The sequence below is a fragment of the Atractosteus spatula genome, chromosome 8 (assembly GCF_055471065.1).
Source record: "Atractosteus spatula isolate fAtrSpa1 chromosome 8, fAtrSpa1.hap1, whole genome shotgun sequence".
Classification (NCBI taxonomy): domain Eukaryota; kingdom Metazoa; phylum Chordata; class Actinopteri; order Semionotiformes; family Lepisosteidae; genus Atractosteus; species Atractosteus spatula.
Window position 1 is genome coordinate 46,357,029 of NC_142713.1, and position 23,007 is coordinate 46,380,035.

General features: G+C 37.5%; 1 protein-coding gene across 1 annotated transcript; it reads right to left on the minus strand.

The window, feature by feature from the left end:
- Positions 1–318: 318 nt before the first annotated feature.
- On the minus strand, positions 319–22,678 carry LOC148829695 (death-associated protein kinase 1-like). The gene is made up of 17 exons (XM_088924216.1): positions 22,643–22,678; positions 21,775–21,892; positions 21,577–21,675; positions 21,258–21,362; positions 20,542–20,640; positions 19,031–19,129; positions 18,355–18,453; positions 17,695–17,817; positions 17,316–17,396; positions 16,266–16,391; positions 15,684–15,777; positions 13,085–13,248; positions 12,318–12,438; positions 10,161–10,315; positions 6,722–6,799; positions 5,813–5,926; positions 319–5,079 (listed from the first exon to the last, which is right to left on the minus strand). The coding sequence occupies exons 2-17, from the start codon at positions 21,874–21,876 to the stop codon at positions 3,886–3,888; spliced, it is 2,853 nt and encodes a 950-aa protein (XP_088780342.1). The 5' UTR covers positions 21,877–21,892; positions 22,643–22,678; the 3' UTR covers positions 319–3,885.
- Between the last annotated feature and the right edge of the window lie 329 nt (positions 22,679–23,007).

Sequence of the window (23,007 nt, forward strand, 5' to 3'; positions counted from 1 at the left end):
TGTACTTTAAAAACAAAATTAGGTTAAATTTTAATTTTCTTAATGGGTAAAGAAAACTGAAAATCCAGCATTTCCGAAGTGTAGTAAAATACTCAGTTCCAGAGAAGCATGTCATAAAACTAAATTATGCCAACAGTTCATCTTGGTCCCACATTAGAAAAACTCTTGCTTTGTCAGGAAGCAGTCAAATGATTTGTACAGCAGTGACAGCTATCTGATCTGGGAAACTTCCCCTCGTTTTCCTTCACTGAATTAATACACAATACATAGTTGATAACAGAAGAAAATCTTCTGGTACCCATAATGAATACAAAATACAGGATCATACATCTTTTTATTGTTTTCTAATGGACCTTCATTGCAAACATTAATCAATTTACTTCAAGTATGTGACAAAGGAAAAAGTGACAGCAATCTAGATATGTGCAATCACAGAATCATTACGCAGTGAGGAAGAGCTATAGATCAGCATGGTAGGCTTTAACTTACAAATAACACAAATGTGGTGTCATCCAACAGTTATGATCCACTGCCTTCAAATAAATGTTATTAATTGCAGCTGTCAATTTTTTTTAATCAAAAGGACCGAAAAAAAAAAAGATGACGACTAATCTAAAAAAGCACTTCTTGCAAAGAGGTTTTAAAAATATGTGGATTGATTCAGCAGTGGTTATGGCCGTTTGAAAATATGAATCTAATGTTACTGTAGCACAAAAAGATGTTTTTAACAGTGTTTATGATTTAATATCATACATTTGGTGAGCAATTCTGAAAAGTTTTAAATGAAATATTCATTCAGTGGAGGAAATATTTCTTATATTTTTGAGAAGCACCAAGAGTGGTTTTAAAAGACCAACAGATCTAAGAGGTTTAATTATAAGGCTCATACTCCAAATAAACTAAAACATAGCACTGATGCTTTAATACTTTAGGTATCTTTTACAGCAGTTTATGAATAATCTATTTACTTCTATCATTAATATTATAAACCGTTATAACTCATTCATATAAAGGAGAAGCACACTGCAGTTCTTAAGCTTAATGTACTGTTGACCCATAAAGAATTCCAAAAAGTATTTATAGGTTAGCATTTGTTCTTCGGTATACTGACTTTTTCAACTTTCAAATATGTAATAATCAGTGATCTGGTAAAAACGAATATAAAGAATGTTTTTAAACAGTTGAAAAGCAAAATTATAACTCTTGAATATGGGTTTTTTGCATTATAATATCAGAGATACACAGCGGATACAAATTAGGTTCTAGAATTTTTAATCCAATAAGTCTTCTTAAACTTTTAAGCTGTCTTTAAACCAGGAGCTATATCACCCTGAACTCACAACTGGTAAACCAATGAAGCTAAAGTAAAACAGAGGTCCTGACTCTCCATGGTCATTAAAAATACCTGGGCATTTCTCAAAGAGTAGGGGTGTTACCATGGTGTCCAGGCCAAATTTTATCCTGGTCATTACCAATCATGGCCTCCACTAATCCCCATCTTTTTCTTTATAACTGGATAATTATCAATTCAACTGTGTAAGATGTGCTGTGTAATTACTACAAATTTCAACAAGTGATAAATTGGACTTCAATGTACTTGTGAGAACGTTAGTGCACCAAAGAACAAAGGTTGGTACATACAGTACAAATGTACAAATGTTGTACTAAAGCTAAAGTTATAAAAAAATTAGAATCAGAATCGCTTTTATTGGCCAGTACATGTCAGGTACAGGAATTTGCATGGGTACATTTGGAACCTGCTCACCACAAAACCCACACAGCTGCAAAAGGAGCATTAGCATTACTGACATACTGTAGTTACATTGGACAATATACAAAAGATGGGGGAGTCACAACACCGTCACCATATGTGCTCACGGTACGGAACATGTAGACATTACAGTATACAGTATATAAGAAACAGGCACATTCACATTTTACAGTACAGTGAAAATATACAAACAATAGACATTATAGTATATGCAAAACACATGGCAAGTTCAGACCACGTGCGAAAGTACGGTCTGAGGAGTAAGGTGCAACTATGTAAACGTTGGGAATGACGCACCAGTTCTTAAGTGCAAGATATACAAGATGTATGAACTAAGCATTAATAATAGTTCAAAGTTTTTTCAGCTGAAACGGGGAGTTGCTGGGGGAGGATGCTGGTTAAGCAAGGATATGGCTTTGGGAAAGAAACTATCCAGGTGTCTGTTGGTTTTAGTTTTGATTGCTTTAAAACGTTTTCCGGAAGGAAGCTTCTGAAATAAATGATGACTAGGGGTGGGAGGGATCTGCAATAATCTTGGTTGCCTGATTCACTGCTCTAGATTTGTAAAGCACGGTGAGGGATGGAAGTTTGCAGCCAATCACTTTCTCGGCGCACTTGATAATATGCCACAATTGTTTTTTGACTGTGTAGTAGCAGAGCCAAACCAGTTGATGATAGAAGAAGTAATCACACTTTCAATAATGACTCTGTAGAACTGTATGAGAATAGATTGCGCAATAGAGAATCCATTTGCGAATGGACTGATTAACATTCATATCTGACAGTTTGCTCAGTAGTAAATCAGAAATCATTGTGTTAAATGCTGTGCTAAAATCCACAAACAGCATTCTAGCGTACGTGGCTCTAAGGTCCAGATGTCGCAGGACAAAGTGTAGGCCCATATGCACAGCGATGTCCACTTGACCTATTGGCCTTATATGCAAACTGCAGGGGATCAAGGTGAATAGCAGTAACAGTCTTCAGGTAGCTGAGAATCAGACATTCAAATGTTTTAATTATCACTGACGTTAGTGCGACGGGTCTATAGTCATTAAGGCAGGTTATTTTGCCCTTTTTTGGAACAGGAAAAATAACAGAAGATTTGAAACAGTCTGGCACTGTACACTGGGACAATGACTGACTGAAAATATCTGTAAAGATTGGAACAAGTTGGCCAGCACAGTGTTTTAGTGTGGCTGGAGATACACAGTCAGGTCCTGCTGCCTTTTTATAGTTTTGCTTTTTGAATAGCCTTAACACATTCTGTTCTTTGATTAAAAGGACATTCTCAAGACTTGTAAAAGGGTTTAAGTCTTCCTGAGAGATTGAGTGAGAGTGGGAGTGGCACTGCAGTTGAGTGGGGTACAATAGCTCATCTCGAGGGTGTGAAATATCTGGATGAGTCGTAAGACTGCCATGGACAAGGTTGTATATTATTATCTCAGTACAGGTAAAGTTTGTAAGATCAAATGTTTTATAAGCTGTAATGCAGAATGTTTAAGCACCGGATTCCTTAAACTATCAAGGTAAGATCACACATGCCTTACATTAAATAAAAAGTGCACTTCAATGAGAGATTATTTAAATCTGTTAATAAGAAAAAAGGAATTACTTTAGATCTCTCATCCTAAAACAAAGACTAAATGTAAATTTGGACTTTACTGCCTTCTATAGAGATTAAAACTGAAATCATATTTCTCCCAACAGACAAAATTACATTATACTGTACTTCATAATATGTAGATATATTTGTACAAGAATGTATAGTTTGGGGTGTGCACAATATTAATTTGAATTAGAAAACTGATCTCAATGAGATTTAAAAGAAATTGTGCACAAGTATACATAAGAAATATATCTAATAGTTGATCCGAGAGGTATTCCTATTTTAGAAAAATAAAATATTTTTGTTACAAATAATCCTCTATGCTAATCTTCAAATAATATTCAGATATTTTGAACAGTAAAGAGCTTTTCCTTGATATTCTTTCATTTATGACAATTTATTACTTATGCAACAAGTAGTGTTTCTCAGTGCTATGGAAGTGAGATTTACTGTTTTGCACTGGTTTGACAGTCTTTCTATTGCAGAGTGTGCTTGTACCGAGTTGAGCCTAGCGTATGTTATTAAGCATTATTTCAACATGGCTCATGCAGTCTTCTCTTTCTAGTTTCTCAAAGGCTTTATACAAGCTGTATATTGTTGTGTGGCGATGTTTCTGAAACAAAAGAAGAGTGGGTGATAGCCACGCCTGCTCAGACTGTGTGGCCAAAGCCTCGACATTTTCATATGTACAGTCCTCGAGAGCCTCCATGAGGCGCTTCCAATAATTCCCAAGGGGGTGCACAGGATCTAGAAGGGCACAGAGTTTCTCAGTGCACTCGGCCATCATCCACTGGATGGTAGCCTCCCACTTCAAGCTCTGAAGGATGGTTTGGTCATACCCAGCTAACAAGACATCATGGAGGTATTCCTCCCTGCGTTTAAGTTTTGAATAAAGGTTCCTCCCACCCCGCGCGCTCAGTAAGATTTCGTCTTTTGTATAGGCTGTTATGTCAACATCAGATGCATCCATCTTGTCCAGTAGGTCCTTGGAGCTCAAGAACAGCATCTCACATTCACTACCCACCTTGAACTCCTGCAGCAAGTGCTGCACTTGACAGGAAATCAAGTTCTGCAACTCGTAACACTTTTGGCGAGTGTCTGGATACCTGCTCCCACTCCTCTGAGGTTTGTAGCCTCTGACTGCTATGTTGATGGATCCGCGACCAGCAGATACCTGCACAAGAGCCTCCGCGGTGTCGATGCACTTTATCCCATCTGTCCAAATGATGAACTTTTCAGCTGAGGCCCCGTCCTCTGTGGTCTGAGTGAAAAGCTTCATCAGCCTAAGCTGAAGTCTGCAGAAGAAAGCCTGGGAGAAGAGGCCTAACTCACTCTGCCACCTAAAGGACACTCCATGGTAGACATTAAAGACTTCTTCTCTCTCCCATATATTCACAGGCCTCCCTTTATTAAGCCATGCCGGGACTATGTATTGCCCTTCCTTTTCGCTGAAGACTAGCTCCAGGATTTCAAGTAACCTCAAGACTGTGCTTGGAGAATCTTCGAGATTTAATAAGGATGCTATGTTTTCAGTGGTCCATTTCTCTCGCTGCAATGGAAGTGTGGAGAGAGCAAAATGGCCAAACTTGCCAAATATGTCCTGGCATAACCACTGGACATCAAGAATGACCAAGCCATTGCCCGTCCCAGATTCAGCAGACTGTGTTGCTCCATCCACAGTTACAGTGGGGAAAAAAAGCAACTGCACAGAGAGAAAAACAATGCATTTATACAATACTATTGATAATACACATCAGTTATATTTTTGAATCCCAGAAATACTGAAATATTTTAAAAGACTACTTTTAAAAATAACTACAGTAGGATCTTGACACCTCCGAATTTTACATTCACGAATTTGCTTACTCGCGATTCGGTTTGGCCTAGGAGATCTTGTATGGAAGAAGAGCAGAGGAGACTAAACCAAAGGCCGTTAAAGCATAACTTTCAAATAAGCTCTGTAACTCACTAGGATTGTGAGACAACTCTAGCTAGTGAGCCTCTCCCCATCCCCTGCCCAAGTACCCACATTTAAAAGCAGCACCGAACAGTTGCAAATGTTGAGACCATACTGTATTTAGGAATAGCTGAAATAGTTGGCAGATGTAGAATGGATATAGCAGTATACTGTAAACTTAGGATATCAGTGAATCAATCAATTATTATTCCATAGTGTATGTTTCTATGGCAAGCACTTAAAACTCACCCTCAGTCCTGACTAGGACAGTTCCAGTTTTCTAATGTACTCTATTTTCTTTCCCATTCCATATATTAATCTTCACAGACATGATTTTTAGATGCCAGCTTTCCTCAATGTATTTTGTGTGGAGGACAACAATGATTCATTGCTAACCATAAGACAATATTGGCTTTACATATAAAATGCAAATGCCATCATATATACTGTATGTTATTAACGATATTATTCCAATCACCTCTGAAACATTATGAAGGTATTCCACAGCAGTCCTCAGTGTTTCAACTTTAATTTTTTCAAACCTGTTCTTGTTGATGGAAGCAAAGAAATCACCCCATAGCAAGTACTTTACCTACAATAAAAAAAAACTATGAGTTATAAAAATCAAACATTCTATGTCAGTACGTCATGCATATTAAGCATGACTGCATATCAGCTATGCTACTATTGTTTCAAGGAGGAAAAATGCTAAACAAAATATGCTAATGCTATTAATTGACATCAGTGCACATGGCTACTCATCAGTGTGGAGAAGTACTGCACAGCTGTGATGAAAGAGTCAGGCTTTCCAGCTCCTTATACTACAACACAGCGCCACTGGTGACACCACAGTCCCATATGGGCAACAAACATTTTGCCATGACGTAGATTAAGACCTCTGTATTAACATTAGTATCTTTGCTGAATTTAGCTCTGCTGTATCTTGTTTTATTCTTATTCACTTAACAGAAAACAGAAAACACAGTTTTTCCTCACTCTTGAAGTACTGTATCTATGCTACTGGCTTGCATATCAGTGCTTAAGTCTGCCCAAAACAGACACATTTGCCAAGCAATCCTACACTAGTAATTCAGATGTCTAATGTGTCACTAAGATGGTCAGACCCCCTTAGAATTTCCTGAAAAGAGTAAGTACCTAATTAATTCCAGACACACAAAATTTAACATCCCTGTGAAAATCTTTTGGTAAAACTTTGAGAAAATTTGCTTAATGAGACTTCCAAGTGGCATGGGATGAGGATGTCATATGACAAAAAAACTACAAATTTAAAAAACCTCTCCTGGTCAAAGGATAAATCACCCTAAATTGCAAATGTCATCACCTTCAAGTACAGTTAAAAGATTATAAACTGACTTGGGTCACTTACACTACCATTACGTCTGATGGTATGGATTTCATCCAAAACTTCACAGCATATTTCAGGAAATTTGGTGTCTGTTGTATTCTGAAAGAAAAAAGCAGGTATCACGTATCATAAAAACAGACTGAATCAAAGTACCAAACATTAAAATAAAACCAAATATAAAGAATTTAGTATACCTTGTAAGAATAATAACTTAGCATAAGATTTTTTCAGATTTGTTAAAATCATGCAAATTGATTCTGAGCCTGTGCAGTAAAAAGCCATCTTTCAAATCTAAAGTGCATCTAATTTCCAGAACATCACACATGAAAAATGTTTTACTTAATCAGAAAACCCCAAATGGAAAAGGTTAAAAAATAATGATTAATGTGAACAAAGACTTTATGTAAATGATGTAAAGCTGCAAAAACAGCAATATTTAGATAAAATGGAGAAATAAGGGAAACATCACCATAATAATAAAGTAATTTTGAAATTGAAGTCTTTTTAAGGAGAACTGCAGTCTCAATTTCTTAAACTGGTTATTAAATCTTGGTAACAAACTATATTCACTGATGTTATAGAAAATTTTTACGAAAATTTGAATTAAGCACAAAATCATGACCTTTATGAAAATACTGTAAGTCGTCATGTTGTCGCAAACTCGCATTCGAGTTCACAAGAATTGCAACATGATGCAGCCCTTCCTGCTCACTAGTTACTATATTGACTTATGTAATGTGATGTACTGTATGAGCACATAAGTACAGGTTGTGCAGCAGCCATTTCACCACAAAATGTTACAATGTGATCTGCATGCAGAGTTAAGAAATTAGTAGTATTCATCAGCAAAACCGTCTCAAAATCAAGAGCAATAATTCTATTTGATTAAAAGAGATGTATTCATAAACCTGCTTGTTTACAATGTAATAGGGCCGGTTCACCTCACTGGAGGTTTTGTTGCCTGGTTCTGAATCACAGAACATGAATCACCGTGCATTCCTGAAAATTTCGGCTATTTTGTAAATTTTGTAAAGTTAATGTGTACATAATGTGTACATTTTACTTTTACTGTGATTTGAAATACACTCATCAATGCTGATTCTTTCTAACCCCAAAAGCTAAAAACAGCATTGCAGTTCCCCTTTAACTAACATATGCCAGGACATTTCTCCTTTCAGGAAACTAGGAGAGTATAATGAGGAGAACCGAAGAGATTCATAGTAAAGACATTTTATTTGACCACCCAGCAAGCTAATTACATGAATAGTTTTACATCTCTTTCTGCAATTTCATTCTTTCTCAATATCTACTGCCACAAAGGAGGTTTAAAAGTTTTAGATAAACCAAACTTGCCATACTTCACAGCTGCGTGGACTAAATATACCAGTAAAAATAGGTCAGACAATACTGAGGGAATGGAGGGCCAGGTTTCAGTTTCTAGGGAGGTTAAATGTAAAAAGCAAAAATACTGTAAAGAAATTGAATGAACACCTAGTTTAAGTAAGGGAATGACGATGCTTCAAGTGGGTTGCAGAAAGAGTGTTTTTATCCACCTCCGCATCTTCAATTCTAAGACCTTGGAAGAGCTGTTTTATCCAAGGTTGCAAGCTAAATTTTAAAGAATTACAGAAAAACAGAGTAGTCACTGCCAGATATATTAAAATAAAAAAACAATGACATAATTTACAGTATATGATGAGCATTATTCATTCATGCATGTTTTTTTAAATAATGTATATGGATTTTGGATATTGATTAAATATTTTTCACTTCACTTGGGATAACTGCTCATTCATGACCGACCATGATACACTCCAGTGACTGCAGCATAAGCACTAATTTGCCTCATTTAGTAAGAGTTGATCTGACACAACACAGCTGATGAGATGATTTAACCTGAGAAATTTGTGAAAATATAGAACAGCACAGAAAGGAACCAATATCAATACCATTTATCAGCAAACACTTTTGTGCTTTTAAGTACTGTATGTTGCGATCTGGACTAAGTCAGCGGGCTGTTGTTCACCATCGGAAGGGTTAAACATCCAACAATTTCCAACCTATCAAGATTTAACAGACAAACGTAGTCCATCAATGAAAGGCCATGATTTAGAAGACAAGGAGTCATGACACTTCAAAAAGAATGACGGGGAGGTCCAAGTGTGTCAAGTTGCAACAGAACTAATACGAGATTGCAATATGAACACACAGCACTACTTTGAATGAATCTGGTACTTCACTTGCTTGTCTTCCTTTAGGCTCAATTTGACACTAAAACATTCCAGCAGGACTACGCACATCCTTTTCCTGTTCATTTAACAACGCCTTTCTTGTGAAATGAAAATGTGACAGTTAAGCCAAGGACGACCTCTCTGCCAGACTTCAGCAGATGGAAATGGGACAGAATCCCACAACACAGTATCTGCAACCTGGTGCAAAGCATGTGGTGCAGATGTACAGGATGTATTTCTTCAACAGTGGCCACACATTACTAGCCTGTTATTTTCACATTAGACCCCTTGGTGACGACAGATGTTCATCAGCATAATGGATGTCCCAGCAGCAGGTCTGTTCCACAAAATGTCAGAAAAAAAGATTGTCATTTTCATCATGACACCTTTGTAAATCTGTTGCAGTTATTAATGTTATGTTTCTTTTGATGCCCCATATACAGTACAAGAAACATTAATCCTTCAGGTTTGTGTTGCTTGAGCAGCCAAAACGAACAATTATTTTAAAAATGATCAATTAAGACATTTTACTCATCCATGATCACTACCTGAAAGGAATTGTTAACATAAAGGTTAACTACTGTTTATGAATTTAGATACTACTTATTAAAATTATTTTTTTTAAATGCATGTAAACATGAAACACAAAGACGCTCACCAGTAAGCACACCCTGTCTTTTTAACTCCACATTATTCCATTAACAAAGAGAACAAATAAGGAATAAACAAGTAAATGTAATTTAAGTCAAATTACCTGAAAAATATATGAATACAGTCATTAAACTTAATCTCCAGCTAATGTCTAGGTTTAGAACTACAGGCCTATACTTAATTCAAAAACAATTTTTTCATGCTAATTAAAATGTTTTTCAACTTTTCAATTTGTATTATTATATGTAGTTATTCTGATGGAATATCATTTGTCCTGCATACAGAAGAAATGTTACAAGTGAGAGAAGTCCATTTTGTCATTATAGCCCATTTTGTTTTATTGGCGAATATAACCTTGTTCCCAGGAGGCCTCAGTTTCAGTGTGAATCAGTAAAATATTCTGCACCAATAACGCAGGTGGGTGTGCAGATATTTGTATCTGGCTGAATAACGCTATAATGCAAAAGTGAAACTGAGCTTCATGTAACAGCTTTTAACACAAAGTGAAACTGCCAGGCCAATCTGTTAAGGGTCCTTGTAAGTACAGTATGTGTATAGTAGCCCGTCATGCTGCCAACCTGCTGTAGCTGTGCCACACACTCCTCCAACCTTTTTCTGAGTGTCTGCAGATCACTGGGAGATTTACAGTTCACACTCAGCACTGTTGTGTCAATATCCAGGTTAGTGCCCAGTTCTCTCACACAGCTCTGCACAATATCAAAGAAATGGTTCACTGAAATACAAAGAAGCAGAAATAACATGGATAATTTTAACTTTTTATTAAATAATAGAGGCTATCACTAACAATACAATGTGAACCTTAACACAAATCTTTGGGATTACAAGAACATCAGGCTACTGATATGAAAAAAAAGAAAGCAATATATACAGTACATAAGTGTATATTGACCTATTTATATTTCACTGCATATTTAACTGTGTAAAATCACTTCCAATTTTGTAAAAATGTAAACACATACACAAGATTAAGTCATTCTTAGGGAAACAAATAATCTAAAATCCCTATTTCTTATAATAAAAATATCAATTTATTCAGCTCAGTATACAGTATACTAAGTATCAGAAGAAAATTGAAGTACCCCTTTCAGCTGCAGCTGATTTACTGAGTTATTAAAAGGAAAATGATCATTTTTTGTTCCTGCAGCAGGTGCCCTGACATTTTAATGCAGGCAAATTCATTATGCTGATTAACATTTGTCATCAATTAAGGGTGCACCAGGAATGTCACAAGCTAGTAGCATGTGTAGCCACTGATGGAAGCAACACAAGCAATCTACAGTACTACATATTCTTTGCACCAGGTTCCAGATGCTGTCTTGTGGATTCCTGTCCCATTCCTCTCATAATGCCAACACAAGACCATGCTTTTTCTCTGGTCTCTGCACCCTAGATGCCACACCCCAGCTCTTCCCACAAATCCTCAAAATGGCTCAAGTCTGGCAAGCAGGGCGTCCACTGCGCATTTTGTCAAATTCTCAGCTCACAAGAAATCTGTTACAGGCGCAGCATGAAGGCATGCACTGTCCTGCTGGAATGCTGTCACATCAGGATGAGTCCGCAGGAAGGGCAGCAGGTGAAGCCCCAGGACTTGGTCAATGTAGCGTTACCCAGTCAGGATCCCAATCTCAGCAAGTTGTAGCAACGACAGACCCCCGGCCACTCCAACATTCAGAAATGCCCATTAATTGGTCTTGTATACAATAATTAGTGTATAGTTCAGAAAGCCGGCACTACACTTGCTCATGTCGATAAGGGTGGTCTACACAAAACTTTTATTCCCCATTACAGAGGACTTTGGATCAATTGCTGGTGAGTCCACCTGAGGTGACTTAGTCTGGCCTCCAACATACTTGGTTCTTTTCTGTGTTTTGCTTTATTGATTTACTTCAGGTTAAATCACCTCATCATCTGTGCTCAACCAACTCTCTAATTCAGTCAAAATTCAGAAAATCAGTTTACTTGTAACACACATGTATGAACAGAGCTTGATGAGCTTCTTTAGATATTCAGCACATACTGCATTTAAACAGCTATGATAAGCTTGGACCATGAAGAAATTAGGTGATTTCAGCTGCAGAGAATGAAAACAATGTGGTATTTGAGAACAAGCTCTGACATTTAACAAGTTATTTTACTCTTTTAACAAGTTGCTGCATCTTCTAAACTTGTAGCAAATGAGCATGGGCTCTTTGTATGGCATGATCAGAAAACATTGAAACGTAATGGTACTTCAATTGAATCAGAAGGAAACAAAACTCCACAGCATATAGGTGTCAATTTGTAGAACCAAAATTTTAAAAATAACCCCTTCATCACCTTTTTCTGTTTTAGAAGCAAATGGATGGCAATGGAAGACAAGCCTGGACAGAATTGGTCAAATCAGTCAATCTCAGATCACTTTCAGCATTTCACTTTATTGCAGTGTTCTATTTTCGAGTGCAACAGCTGTAAGAATGAAACACTTTGTCAAAATACATTAAATGTATTTAGTGTAACAAAATGTACAGGCCAATCACATTGCTGTCTTTAGCTGTTAAGATATTTTAATTTTCAAGCCTGCATTTAATTTAATGGTCGCTTGGTAATTTTAACAGTTCTACTGGCAACAGCTGCCACTCTGCCAAATCAATTTATACATTTTGTATACAAAAGATTCTAAACCTGTCACACACACACATACATATTTGCACTCTTAAGTCATACTGTCAACTTACCAACTTCGTCTTTGTACTCAATTTCCAGTGTATCCTTGTGACTGCCGACAAGGAACACCTTGGCTTTGTGTGCAACACCGCTGTTCCTGCAGACATTTAGAAACCGCAGCCAATACAACACCTACAGAATACAGGAAAAGTAAATATGTGTTCAGTCAAAATAACGGTTTTCAGAGTTCTGACTACATGCATGCATATTTGGTACTATACCCAATTTGGATCATGGTTATTATTATTTTTTGTCTTGGATGGTGGAAAATCATAGGACTGTTTTGTGAATTGCATTAACTGGACATTTTCTATTCTTGGTTCTTAAGATCAGATCAGTTCACTTTATTGGCAATATACAATTTCTTGTATTAGGAATTTGTCTTTCAATGAGACACACAGACAGGGAGAGAAGCTGGGGGTCAGAGCGCAGGGTCAGCCATTTATACGGCACCCCTGTAGCAGTTGGGGTTAAGGGCCTTGCTCAGGGGCCCAACGGAGTAGGATTCCTCTGCCGGCTGCGGGACTTGAACTGGCAACCTTCCAGCCACAGGCGCAGATCCTGAGCCACAGAGCCACCGCACCGCCCCACTAAGCACTTAAGCAGCACTAAGAAGCAGTTGTACAGAAAACATGATGTGTTTGCATGGCTTTTTCCTCTCATATTTTAAAATATAGTACAGTATGAAGATTATTTGTATTGAAAGCCACCATTTCTATTGAATGCAAAAATGTTTATCTGTACAGTATGTCCCTAGAACGTTTTGTGCCCACTTTACCTGCCTAAGAGCTTCAGACTGAGTGCCGCCCTTGTCACACTGAATGTTCTCCAGGCTGAAGACAATGCAGTAAAGAACGTTCCCACTCTCTGTTGACAACAGCAGGGAGTGTGTGAAGTAATACTCCATCTGTCCAGCAAAGTCCCAGATCACCACTTTCCCTGCTGTGGTTAAAACATAAAGCAACAAATAATTCAAACTGAACCAAAGAGTCATTTTTAACATCATAACTTATGAAGGGAAGCAACATGAAATACCAGTTATTGCCTTGGGCATCTGCTTATGCAGAGTCTGCATGTTCTACTCATGCTAGCACGGGTTTACTTCAGGTGCTTCAGTTTCCTTACACTTCCCAGAGACATACAGGTAATAATGGACTGTCTGCTCTAACTTTCTGTTTCATCATGGCCCTGCAATGGCCTGGAGCCCTCACCAGGGGGCACCAGTTGCATGCTCTCAGTCCCACCTTGTGCCCTGTGCTTCCATTAATAAAACACTTTTTAAGCCTTCTTCATGAGTTGACTTTTTTTCTCTAGGAAAATAACAGTAATACAATTCTGGGAATATGTTGCTCCTGTTATGGCAAAAAAGGAAATAATGTGTAGTGCAGGTGTTATTTTATATAAAATGGAAAACAGAAATCATAATTCAAAATCTCCTTAGGTTAAGTTTTTTTTTTTAGTGCAGTAAACAATACAATTAATGTGTCATACATAGAGCAAAATGATTATAAAAAAAATACTGAGACTACAAAAAGTGAACTGGCGAAAGTGCACTGGACTTTGGATGCTTTCCTCGATGGGTTGGACTGTTGGAGACAGTCACCTGTTCCTTTTGTGCTCAGTTAATCAGAGATGGCAGCTGCTGCTTATCTGGGCTACTTTAGCAGATGCAGATCTGCAATGACATGTTACTCACAGCCTACTCAGAACCCAGACTAGAGGTTGTGAGAATTGTTGCTTAAGCATTTGTGTGATGCACAGGTCTGTACAAACAAAAGAGCAGGTTTCCTCTTCCTTCCCTCCATGATAAATAACTGATTGAGCTGATACCACACCCCTGAAGTGAGTATCCTTCAACTTTCTAATGATGTCTGACACACTCTTACATTTCTGACACCATCTGTAACACTTCATGCAGATATCAGTATAAATAAACTTCAAGTGACTGTTAATCCCCTTTATATTTCGCTTTCAGGCTTATTTATGTCATGCTTTGTTCATTCTCCTTCCTAGCATCCCTTAACACTTACATGAAAGCCTTTCAATGTCAGAAATTCACAGCTGTTTTCATGGACACCTGTTTAATTTTGTCAAACCTTCCTATACCTCATTCATTTAGCCTTTTTACACAGACCCCCAAAAATGCAGTATCCAAAAGTCAAGAAGAACTGAAAACACTTAAATTAAACAGTCATAAAATATATTTTAACCATAAAAAAGGACACGAAATTTAACTTATTTTAACACTTGGCTAGCTTGGTCAGTCATATTCTCAGATATACAATGATCAATTGTCTTTAAAATATTATTAGAATCTAATTGTATAATTTCACCGATTGTTTTAAGTCACTGAATTCTAACAGAAATTTGGAGTAGAACAGAAATACAGACTAAAGGCACAGCAAGGCAGGCCCTTACATTAACAACAGGTAAAGAAAATAAGCTTTTCCCAAACATTACAAAATGCATGTCCAACAAACCAGTCTCCTGTCATTCTTCAAAAACAACTGAAACTTTTTTTACTAGCTTTTTACTTCTCCATCTTGTAAATGTTCTGCTTAGCAAGAGAGCTGTTGACTACTAACACAGCGGTTGTTTCACTTCAGCATGATATAAACACACGGTGTTATTGTACAGCTAATTCCTACAATTATTTAAAGAACGCCTTGCTAATAGGTGTAAAGAACTGTTTTTTACAACAAAAGCAAATAGACATACAGAATCTTTAAAGCATAATGCATTATATATGACTCCTGATATCGAACAGACACACCTAATTTACATAACAGAACCTAATTTCCAACAGTACTGAAACCAGATACAAACACGAAATATTCAGACAACAAAGGACTATTTTTCTAGTGACACAGAAATGTACCATGGAATATTGACCTTTTACTATACAGTATATTTTATCATACATAGATAAAATAGGACCAGTGGTTTGCATTGTAGCTTCAGAGCACTGGGGCCATGGGTTTAATCCCTGGGATTCTATCTGCATGGAGTTTGAATCTTGTCTCCATGGGTTTCTTTCAAGTGCTCCTGTTTCCTTCCACAGTCCAAAAACCTAATGGTACTGTAGATTCACTGGCTTCTGGGAAACCTGGCCCTGCTGTGAGTGTGGATAACTGTGTCTGTGTTCCCAGCAATGGACTTGTGTCCTGCCTTGAGCCCAGTGCTTCTTGGGATATGCTCTGGCTACTCAAGATCCTGTACTAGATAACGTGGTTAGAAAAAGGATGGATAGATAAAATATTGGAAATATCATATACCTCCAATATTTATCAGGACACAAGATTGATTTATTTCCTTAAGAATTTACTCTATGCTTCTTTCAATAGCAAAAAGAAACTCAGTTTATCAGACTATATTACCTGAAAGGTTACCCTCGGTAATGGCAACACCCTGGGTAGAAGAAGGTGGATCTGGTCTGCTAAACCAGTACTGGAACTTGGATAGAAATCCATCCTAGAAATAAAAAGAACAATCAGTAAACAACGAGGGAACGTTTTAATTCATTTGAAATCATGACATCAAAATGACTGTCAGTGAAACAAGTGAAAACCTTTAGTGCACTGCAGACAATCCCCTTGTGTATCAGCTTAGCTGCGAGAAGCTTCACACATAAACCTACATGTACCACAGTGTAAATTAAAGCCCTGGCTTAAATAATTAATTTCCTGGCTTTAGTTTTCTTTTATACACAAACAAAAAACAGAATACCTAGTTCACTTAAGCCCTAACAAAACCCTAGACAACTTTCTGGAACAGCTAATTTTGTGCACTCAGTATAAAATCCTTTACTGACAGAAGATTACCTTCACCTCTGAGATCTACGTGACCTCAAACTTCTAACTCTTATACACCCTATACACTCATTTTTATACCCAAGAGTGCAATTAAACCAACACTTCATTACCATTACACATTCCTGCTCATCATTCAGACTCCATTACCTGCTGCTGCTGCAGTGTCTTTGCAAGTGTAGTCTTTCCTACTCCAGAGTGTCCACAAATGCACAGCTTTGCCACTCGTCGATCAATTGCTTTACTCTCCTTCAGGAGATCCCTCATCTGCAGCTCCTGCAAGGAGCACAAGCAAAATACATTTCTCTGAATAATCTCAGACACAGGTCAGACACAATCAAGTGCTTGCAGTCATTGAGCGTGAATCAGATGGTTTTAAACTCTTCTTTTCAGGACACTAAGGAGGAAAATGTTACAAAAAATATTGACTGTAAAGAAACATAAAATGTACAACAGCAAAATACAGCAGTTTGGCAAAAAGACTGCCCACATACAGAAGTAGTGATAATTTGATATACAGAGGCATGACAAATTAAAACAAAAAAACTAGATGTAGTGGAATTGCACAGTTTTTCCACAACTTATACAGTATACCTTCCACGTGAATGTCTGTATCAGGCCTTGCTGTATTGTATATATACCAATTCCATGTCAACACTGCTAATTTTAACTCAGCAGGGTCCAGGAAGCAGTATTTAATTCAGACAAATGACCTAGATATTATTGATTAACAGTTCCAGAGGACATAGGGCATCATTACTCTCAATAATGAAGGATGGTTTTGTCGTACATTATACTGAAGTCAGTCATCTCATACATGCATATACAGTATGCACATCATCTCCCATTATCTCTCTATAATACAGCAGGTTGAGGAAATTGAGTGGCAGACCATTAAAATAATACTGTGACTGGTAACTCCAAACAAGTTTCATGACATTCTTTGTAAAATGAACATCCCACGTGAAGTAGAGAATTGTTGTTTAATTGGTGCCACTTATCTGAACTGTGCTAGCGGTTGGAGATGCAAGGATGACTCACAGATTTATATGTGTTTTGTCACCATGGCTGAGGTGCTGTTCACAAGTTACTCCCCACTCCCTGGAATTCCACAGCTCTCAAGTGGCTATGGCAACACACATCTTAGCGAGAGTCGCCTGTGTTCACCCCCACCTCCACTTTTATGAAGAAAAAAATAACCTGAGTTCTTTGCTGGAGCAGAACTTCAGACTTGGAAGGAAGATTACTCTGTCTGGCCACATCTAACACTCTCAGCCCATCCTGTTATAGAAGCAGGACACAAGGACATTTAAAAGCTTAAAACTGCAGAAAAAAATTATAACAATTACAACTTTTTGTACTTGACATGATAATGCGAGTAAGGCAAAGTGGTTTCTGTTTCATTACAGAACATAACAGGAGCAACCTTAGATAATCTTTAGACTCAAAAAGTACATGCTTTACAATTCCTTGGTTGGAAGAACAAGGGTTCTTGATTTTCTATTATGTAATACACATTAAGAGTATGAAGTTGCAGACACGTATATATCATGAAACCACCACTGTGTAAATGACTTACCTTGTTCCTGTGTAATAAAAATGGACCCAGCTCTTCTACCATCCAGCTGAGCAATTCACAGTAATCATCTCCGTTTTTATTACCTGTGCCCCTCACAGCACTGAAAAGAGCTGTCTCAGAATTCTGTTCCAAGATAAAATGGACAGAAATGTAAGGATTCATGATTAAATTAATTGCACTTTAAACTCAGGAGGATCAGACAACATCACAAAATGTTATGCATTATAGTAGTTCACATTCATGCATTAAGCATCTTTTACCATGGACGTACTCAGCTAAAACCACCACCCTACATTCACTTATTGATTAACAGTATATCTCTTGCAGTCAAGGAAGGTTGTTTTCCATTAACCTAAAGTGAAATTGGGGTGATTTAATTAGTGGTGTACCACAGGGATTTGTACTAGAACCAATGGTCTTCTTAATGTCTATCAAAGATTTAGATTGTGGTATAGTGGTATAGATTTCGATAAAACCCAAGACTCGAAAAACTCCTGGCACATTTAAAAATATAGACACACAAGATTTTGCATGTACAGAAGGTAGTAAAAAACATCTGAGTGTTCAGTTTGACACATCACATGCTCTAGACACTGTGGACAATAAAAAAAGCAAAAAAATGAATGGATTATTAATGTTAATATAAAAGCAAGTGCTTACTTTGTTTTTTGCCTGCATGGAAGCCCCATTCCGAACCAGCATCTGACAGATGGACAGCGCCCCTCTGGCAGCTGCAGAGTGCAGACAGGTGTCCCCTCTCTGAAAGTGAGAGAAGAGGACTGAGGCACCATCACCGTTTTAAAAATGGTAAAAAATTCTCAAGCACAAAATGTCATGTAATTAAAAAAATGATAATTCAATGTTACAAATTTAGAGATTAGTGAAGCTGGGACAATAAAGCTTGTAAATATATTCTCACTTAATTAACCTTAATAACTGAAAATACCTTGCCCAATATCTGGGTAAAAACATCCAGACTTCAGTTCTCTCTACTGTCTCTTAAGGGAGAAATTTTGAGAACGGGATTGATGAAAAATAAAGGTTAACCAAGAATGAAGGGCAATAGTTACAAATGAAGAAGGAAAATGTGAATGTTATCAGTCGACAGACCACAATATACACTAAGTCTATAAAATCATTTAGAAGCTGCTGTGCACAACTCACATGGAAGTAACATAATAAAGGTCATTTTAATTTGTCTTTTGTAGGGCCATTTTCTGGATTTCTTTCCTATTATTTCAGATGTGTTTATAATGGCTCCAACACCATTCCTGATATTTACTGGAGCCAGTATGACTCATTGCTGAATAAACAAACTGGTTCATAGATTAAGTACCTTATTCCTCAGCAGTACATTGGCTCCGTGTCGCAGAAGTAAACAACAGATGTGTTCGGAATTCTGAGAGACCGCAAGATGGAGTGGAGTGTCACCATTCTACAAATACATTAAATTGTGTTTCTGACACAAAAGCAGAAATCATGCAGACAGCTGATAAGTCACTTTGACAAAATATCATCAAACTCCCTCTCCGGTCAAATAATCAGACTCACAGAGTGGCAGGTGATGTGTCGTTGGCTTGAAGAACACCAGATAGACTTCTGTCACCTTTCTCAGTCAGAACAGCCCCCAGATCTGAACCCTACTGAAAACTGAAAGAACTAGCGGGATGTGCTGTTGAACTGAATTAAACTGAATCAGCCTTTATTACCCCGAAGGGAATCTGTCCTGCACATCAAGAGCTCTTATCATATAACATACAATATGTGACAATAATACAGTACTGCAACAGTACAAAACCATGATACAAAACAACATTGCTCAGTCAGAACTTAATTGAGTATCTTAAGATTAAAAACAGGCAATTAGCTGGTAAAGTGTCTAAAACAGCACCAATAATAAGATCCCTACCTCAAAACAATGAGGTACTGATCCCATTCCCCGTAACTGGCTTCACAACCTGGAGGGATGGTGACCTTGCTACACGGATCACACTAGGAAGGGACTTGACTTGGCTCTAAATATTTCAAAAATCTGTAGAATACTGGCAACACCCTGTTCAGGCTTTTCCTGCTCCTTGCAAAATATCATTTGATGTGGGTTGTTAGTATTTTGGCATTATTTTTTTATTTTCTGCCCCAACTACATAAGACCATTTTTTTTACTAATTTCTGGATCTGAACACTCTCTACAACTCACAGTTCACTTCAGCTGACCTTACAGCCTGTGTCATGTCTGCTCTGGCATCTAAAAAAACATTCTAAGACTGATCTATGTAGAAAGTGGAGTTCTATAGACAAGTATATTTACATTTTCATAAAGAATTTAGAACTATTCCAGAATGCAAACAGCAATCTTTGAGTATGCATGTATGAGTAAGGATATGAACATGATTTTGTCAAGGTAGATTTATACAAACATCACAGCACAGTTCTATCTAAAATCAGCAGCTCATACATACTATTAAATCCTTGCATTACAACAAAAAGAAAAAAGTAATGAAGTTAGCATGTATAAACTCACAAACACACCTGTCTGGGTTGTCTACTGAGTAACAACAGTGCCTTGTGGATGCATCTCAGTGGAGTGTAATCGATTGCCTTTCACTCATACCACACATCTTGGTATTGATTCCTATGCTCTAGTACTGGAAATACAACATCTTCCCAGAATTAATCCACAACACCACGTTTTAAAATGTCTGCATCACTTACCTCCAAATTTCATGGTGCAGTATACTGTATGCCCAAATTCACCATTTCCATGGTCACAGCCATGTGTATGGGAGAATATGGGAGAACTGAAGCATGTATAGTGGCATAAGCCCTCTTATGATTTTAGTACATTACCTGGTTCTGAGAATTGCAGTCCGCGCCTTTGGACAACAGACATTCAACAGCCTGCACTATCTTCCCTGACACAGCCTCGTGAAGAGGGGTGGAGAGATTCTGAGCCACAAAAACAGTGCATTCAGAAAACTATTGTGCCAGACCACAGTGAGACACACACATTCCATATAATTTTAATAAGAACATATTAATGTATAAACATAAAGATTAATATAGTAATATAAAGAATAAGAACATAAATATGATCATGCATATTTAGTATTATAACCTATATAGACAGCAGGAATCACTCAGAAATTACTAATGTTCCACACATACATGTGTTTGTGCAAGCCTTTTTTTTAGCATAATCATAAATGGAGAGTTAGAGAGTTAGTGTGGGCTGAGATTTTATACTGGGAAACCTTTTAGAACCCCCTCATCACCCACAGGATGAGTGAAGCTACAGACAGTAAGATTAAAAGAGGTATTCTTGTATTTTTTGTCTTCAATTAAACCCTTCTCTTGTTTCCCCATATTAGACTTCACTTAAATTACAAGATTAAGACATTCTGAGGGGGGCAGAGTAAGACGAGCATAAGCTCCAGTGACTCTAAAGCAGGGTACCAGCGAGCCCTTCTAACTTTCGTTTTTGTACTTTAACTTATGTGGCATACCACCACCACCTTGTGGACAAAGTGTGCATGAGGCACACATTTATATTCAATAGTTCCTACCTTATGGCTCTGAAGATTGACAGCCTCCGGCACCTTCAGCAGCAGCTCTGTAAGGACCTCTATGTTTCCGCCAAAGGCAGCAAAATGAATAGGAGTGAGTCCATGCTGCAGGGACACCAACGGGCAACATTTTAAAAAATGAATCATTTCTGCATTAGACTCAGTAACAACCTCAAAATAAGCAATGAAGTGAAGTGATTTCAGTGCAGCAGCTCTGTTCTACCTGTAACCTTAAGTGTACTTTGAAAGAAAAAAAAAAACACTTTAGGACACTCCAAGTGGAAAAATAAATCATGACCCGAGAACCAGACAGACCCACCATATTTTCGTGTAGTATATTCCCCCCACTGCAGACCAGCAAACGGGCCACTTCCCTGCTCCTATTGTGGGCTGCATAGTGGAGAGCAGTGTTGGAGAACTGAGGCAAAACAGAAATGTTAGGCTTTGTAGAAGACAAAGAAAAAGTAAAATATACACGTCGGAATGTTAAAATATTCAACAGGCTTCTTTGTGTTACCTCATCACAATAGTTGATGTTGACACCTTGTTGTGTCAGGTAATCCTGGATAGTCTGAAGTGGATGGCTTTTGACGACTCTGAGAAACTCTTCTTCACTCATGTTGGCTCTTACAGTCCTAGAAAGAAGACAGATAAGACATGTTATATGGAAAAAAGGTCTGTAACACCTGAAAAGAATGGAAAATTCAACCTGTTTTTTCAAAGTTATAGAATGACTCTTAGTTAAAGCAGCTAAACCCCAGTACTTTATTACTGTACACAGAATTGTGTATATAACCCTAAATAAACCCTTTATTTCACTATACACAAGTCTGTATATACAGTACCTCATTAGCTCTGTCTTAAGGATTTTAGAATTCTTCATCAAAACTTTTAAAGCAGGCAGAAAAGCCATTCACTGTCTCATGTCAAGTGCAGTATAGAACATTTTTATCACAGAGACTATTCCCATTGAGACAGCATAGTGGTGCTATCTGCATGGAGTTTGTACGTTTTCCCCATATTTGCATGGGTTTCCTCCCATAGTCCAAAGATATATTGGTAGGTGAATTGGCTTCTGGTAAGTGTCTCGGGTGCAATTGTTTGTGTCTGTGTGCCCTGCAATGGACTGGCGTCCCAGGATCCAAGCCACCGTGACCTTGAATTGGATAAGTTATTAAGTGATGGTGACTATTCCCAGTGAAGTGAAAACGTCTTTCATTCCTTCCTAATTAATTAATAAGCTAAGATCCACACACAGTATTTTGAGTCCAAAAACCGTACATATGTCCATGCAATGTGCGTACAATACCAGCACTATAAACTGTTACGCCTCATAAAACATTGTATTAAACATTCGCAAAAACTTTTATAGAATACACACGTACGAGCTTCAGTCTTTTGAGCAGGAATATAGTCTCTGGAAATGTCACTGTTAAATACTACATTATTCGTATTGCACATAACATTTCGTATATTGATTTGAAGACACCATCATTTACACCTTCTAAAGTTTTTAAAAAGTTAAAGCTAAATACGGCTCTACTTCCCAAAAAACACATGGACCGCTCACCTACCGTATACTTCCTCTTTCAAACGCGCAGAAAAGTGCATAATGGGAGATGTAGTCAATGACACTCCTAGGAAGGGTGGTGACTGCCCTTCATTTAGAAATTCAACCCAGAGAAATCTTATTTTTTGGTATTTAAAGTATTATTTTAATATTTTTACATTTTTATTTACACATTTAATA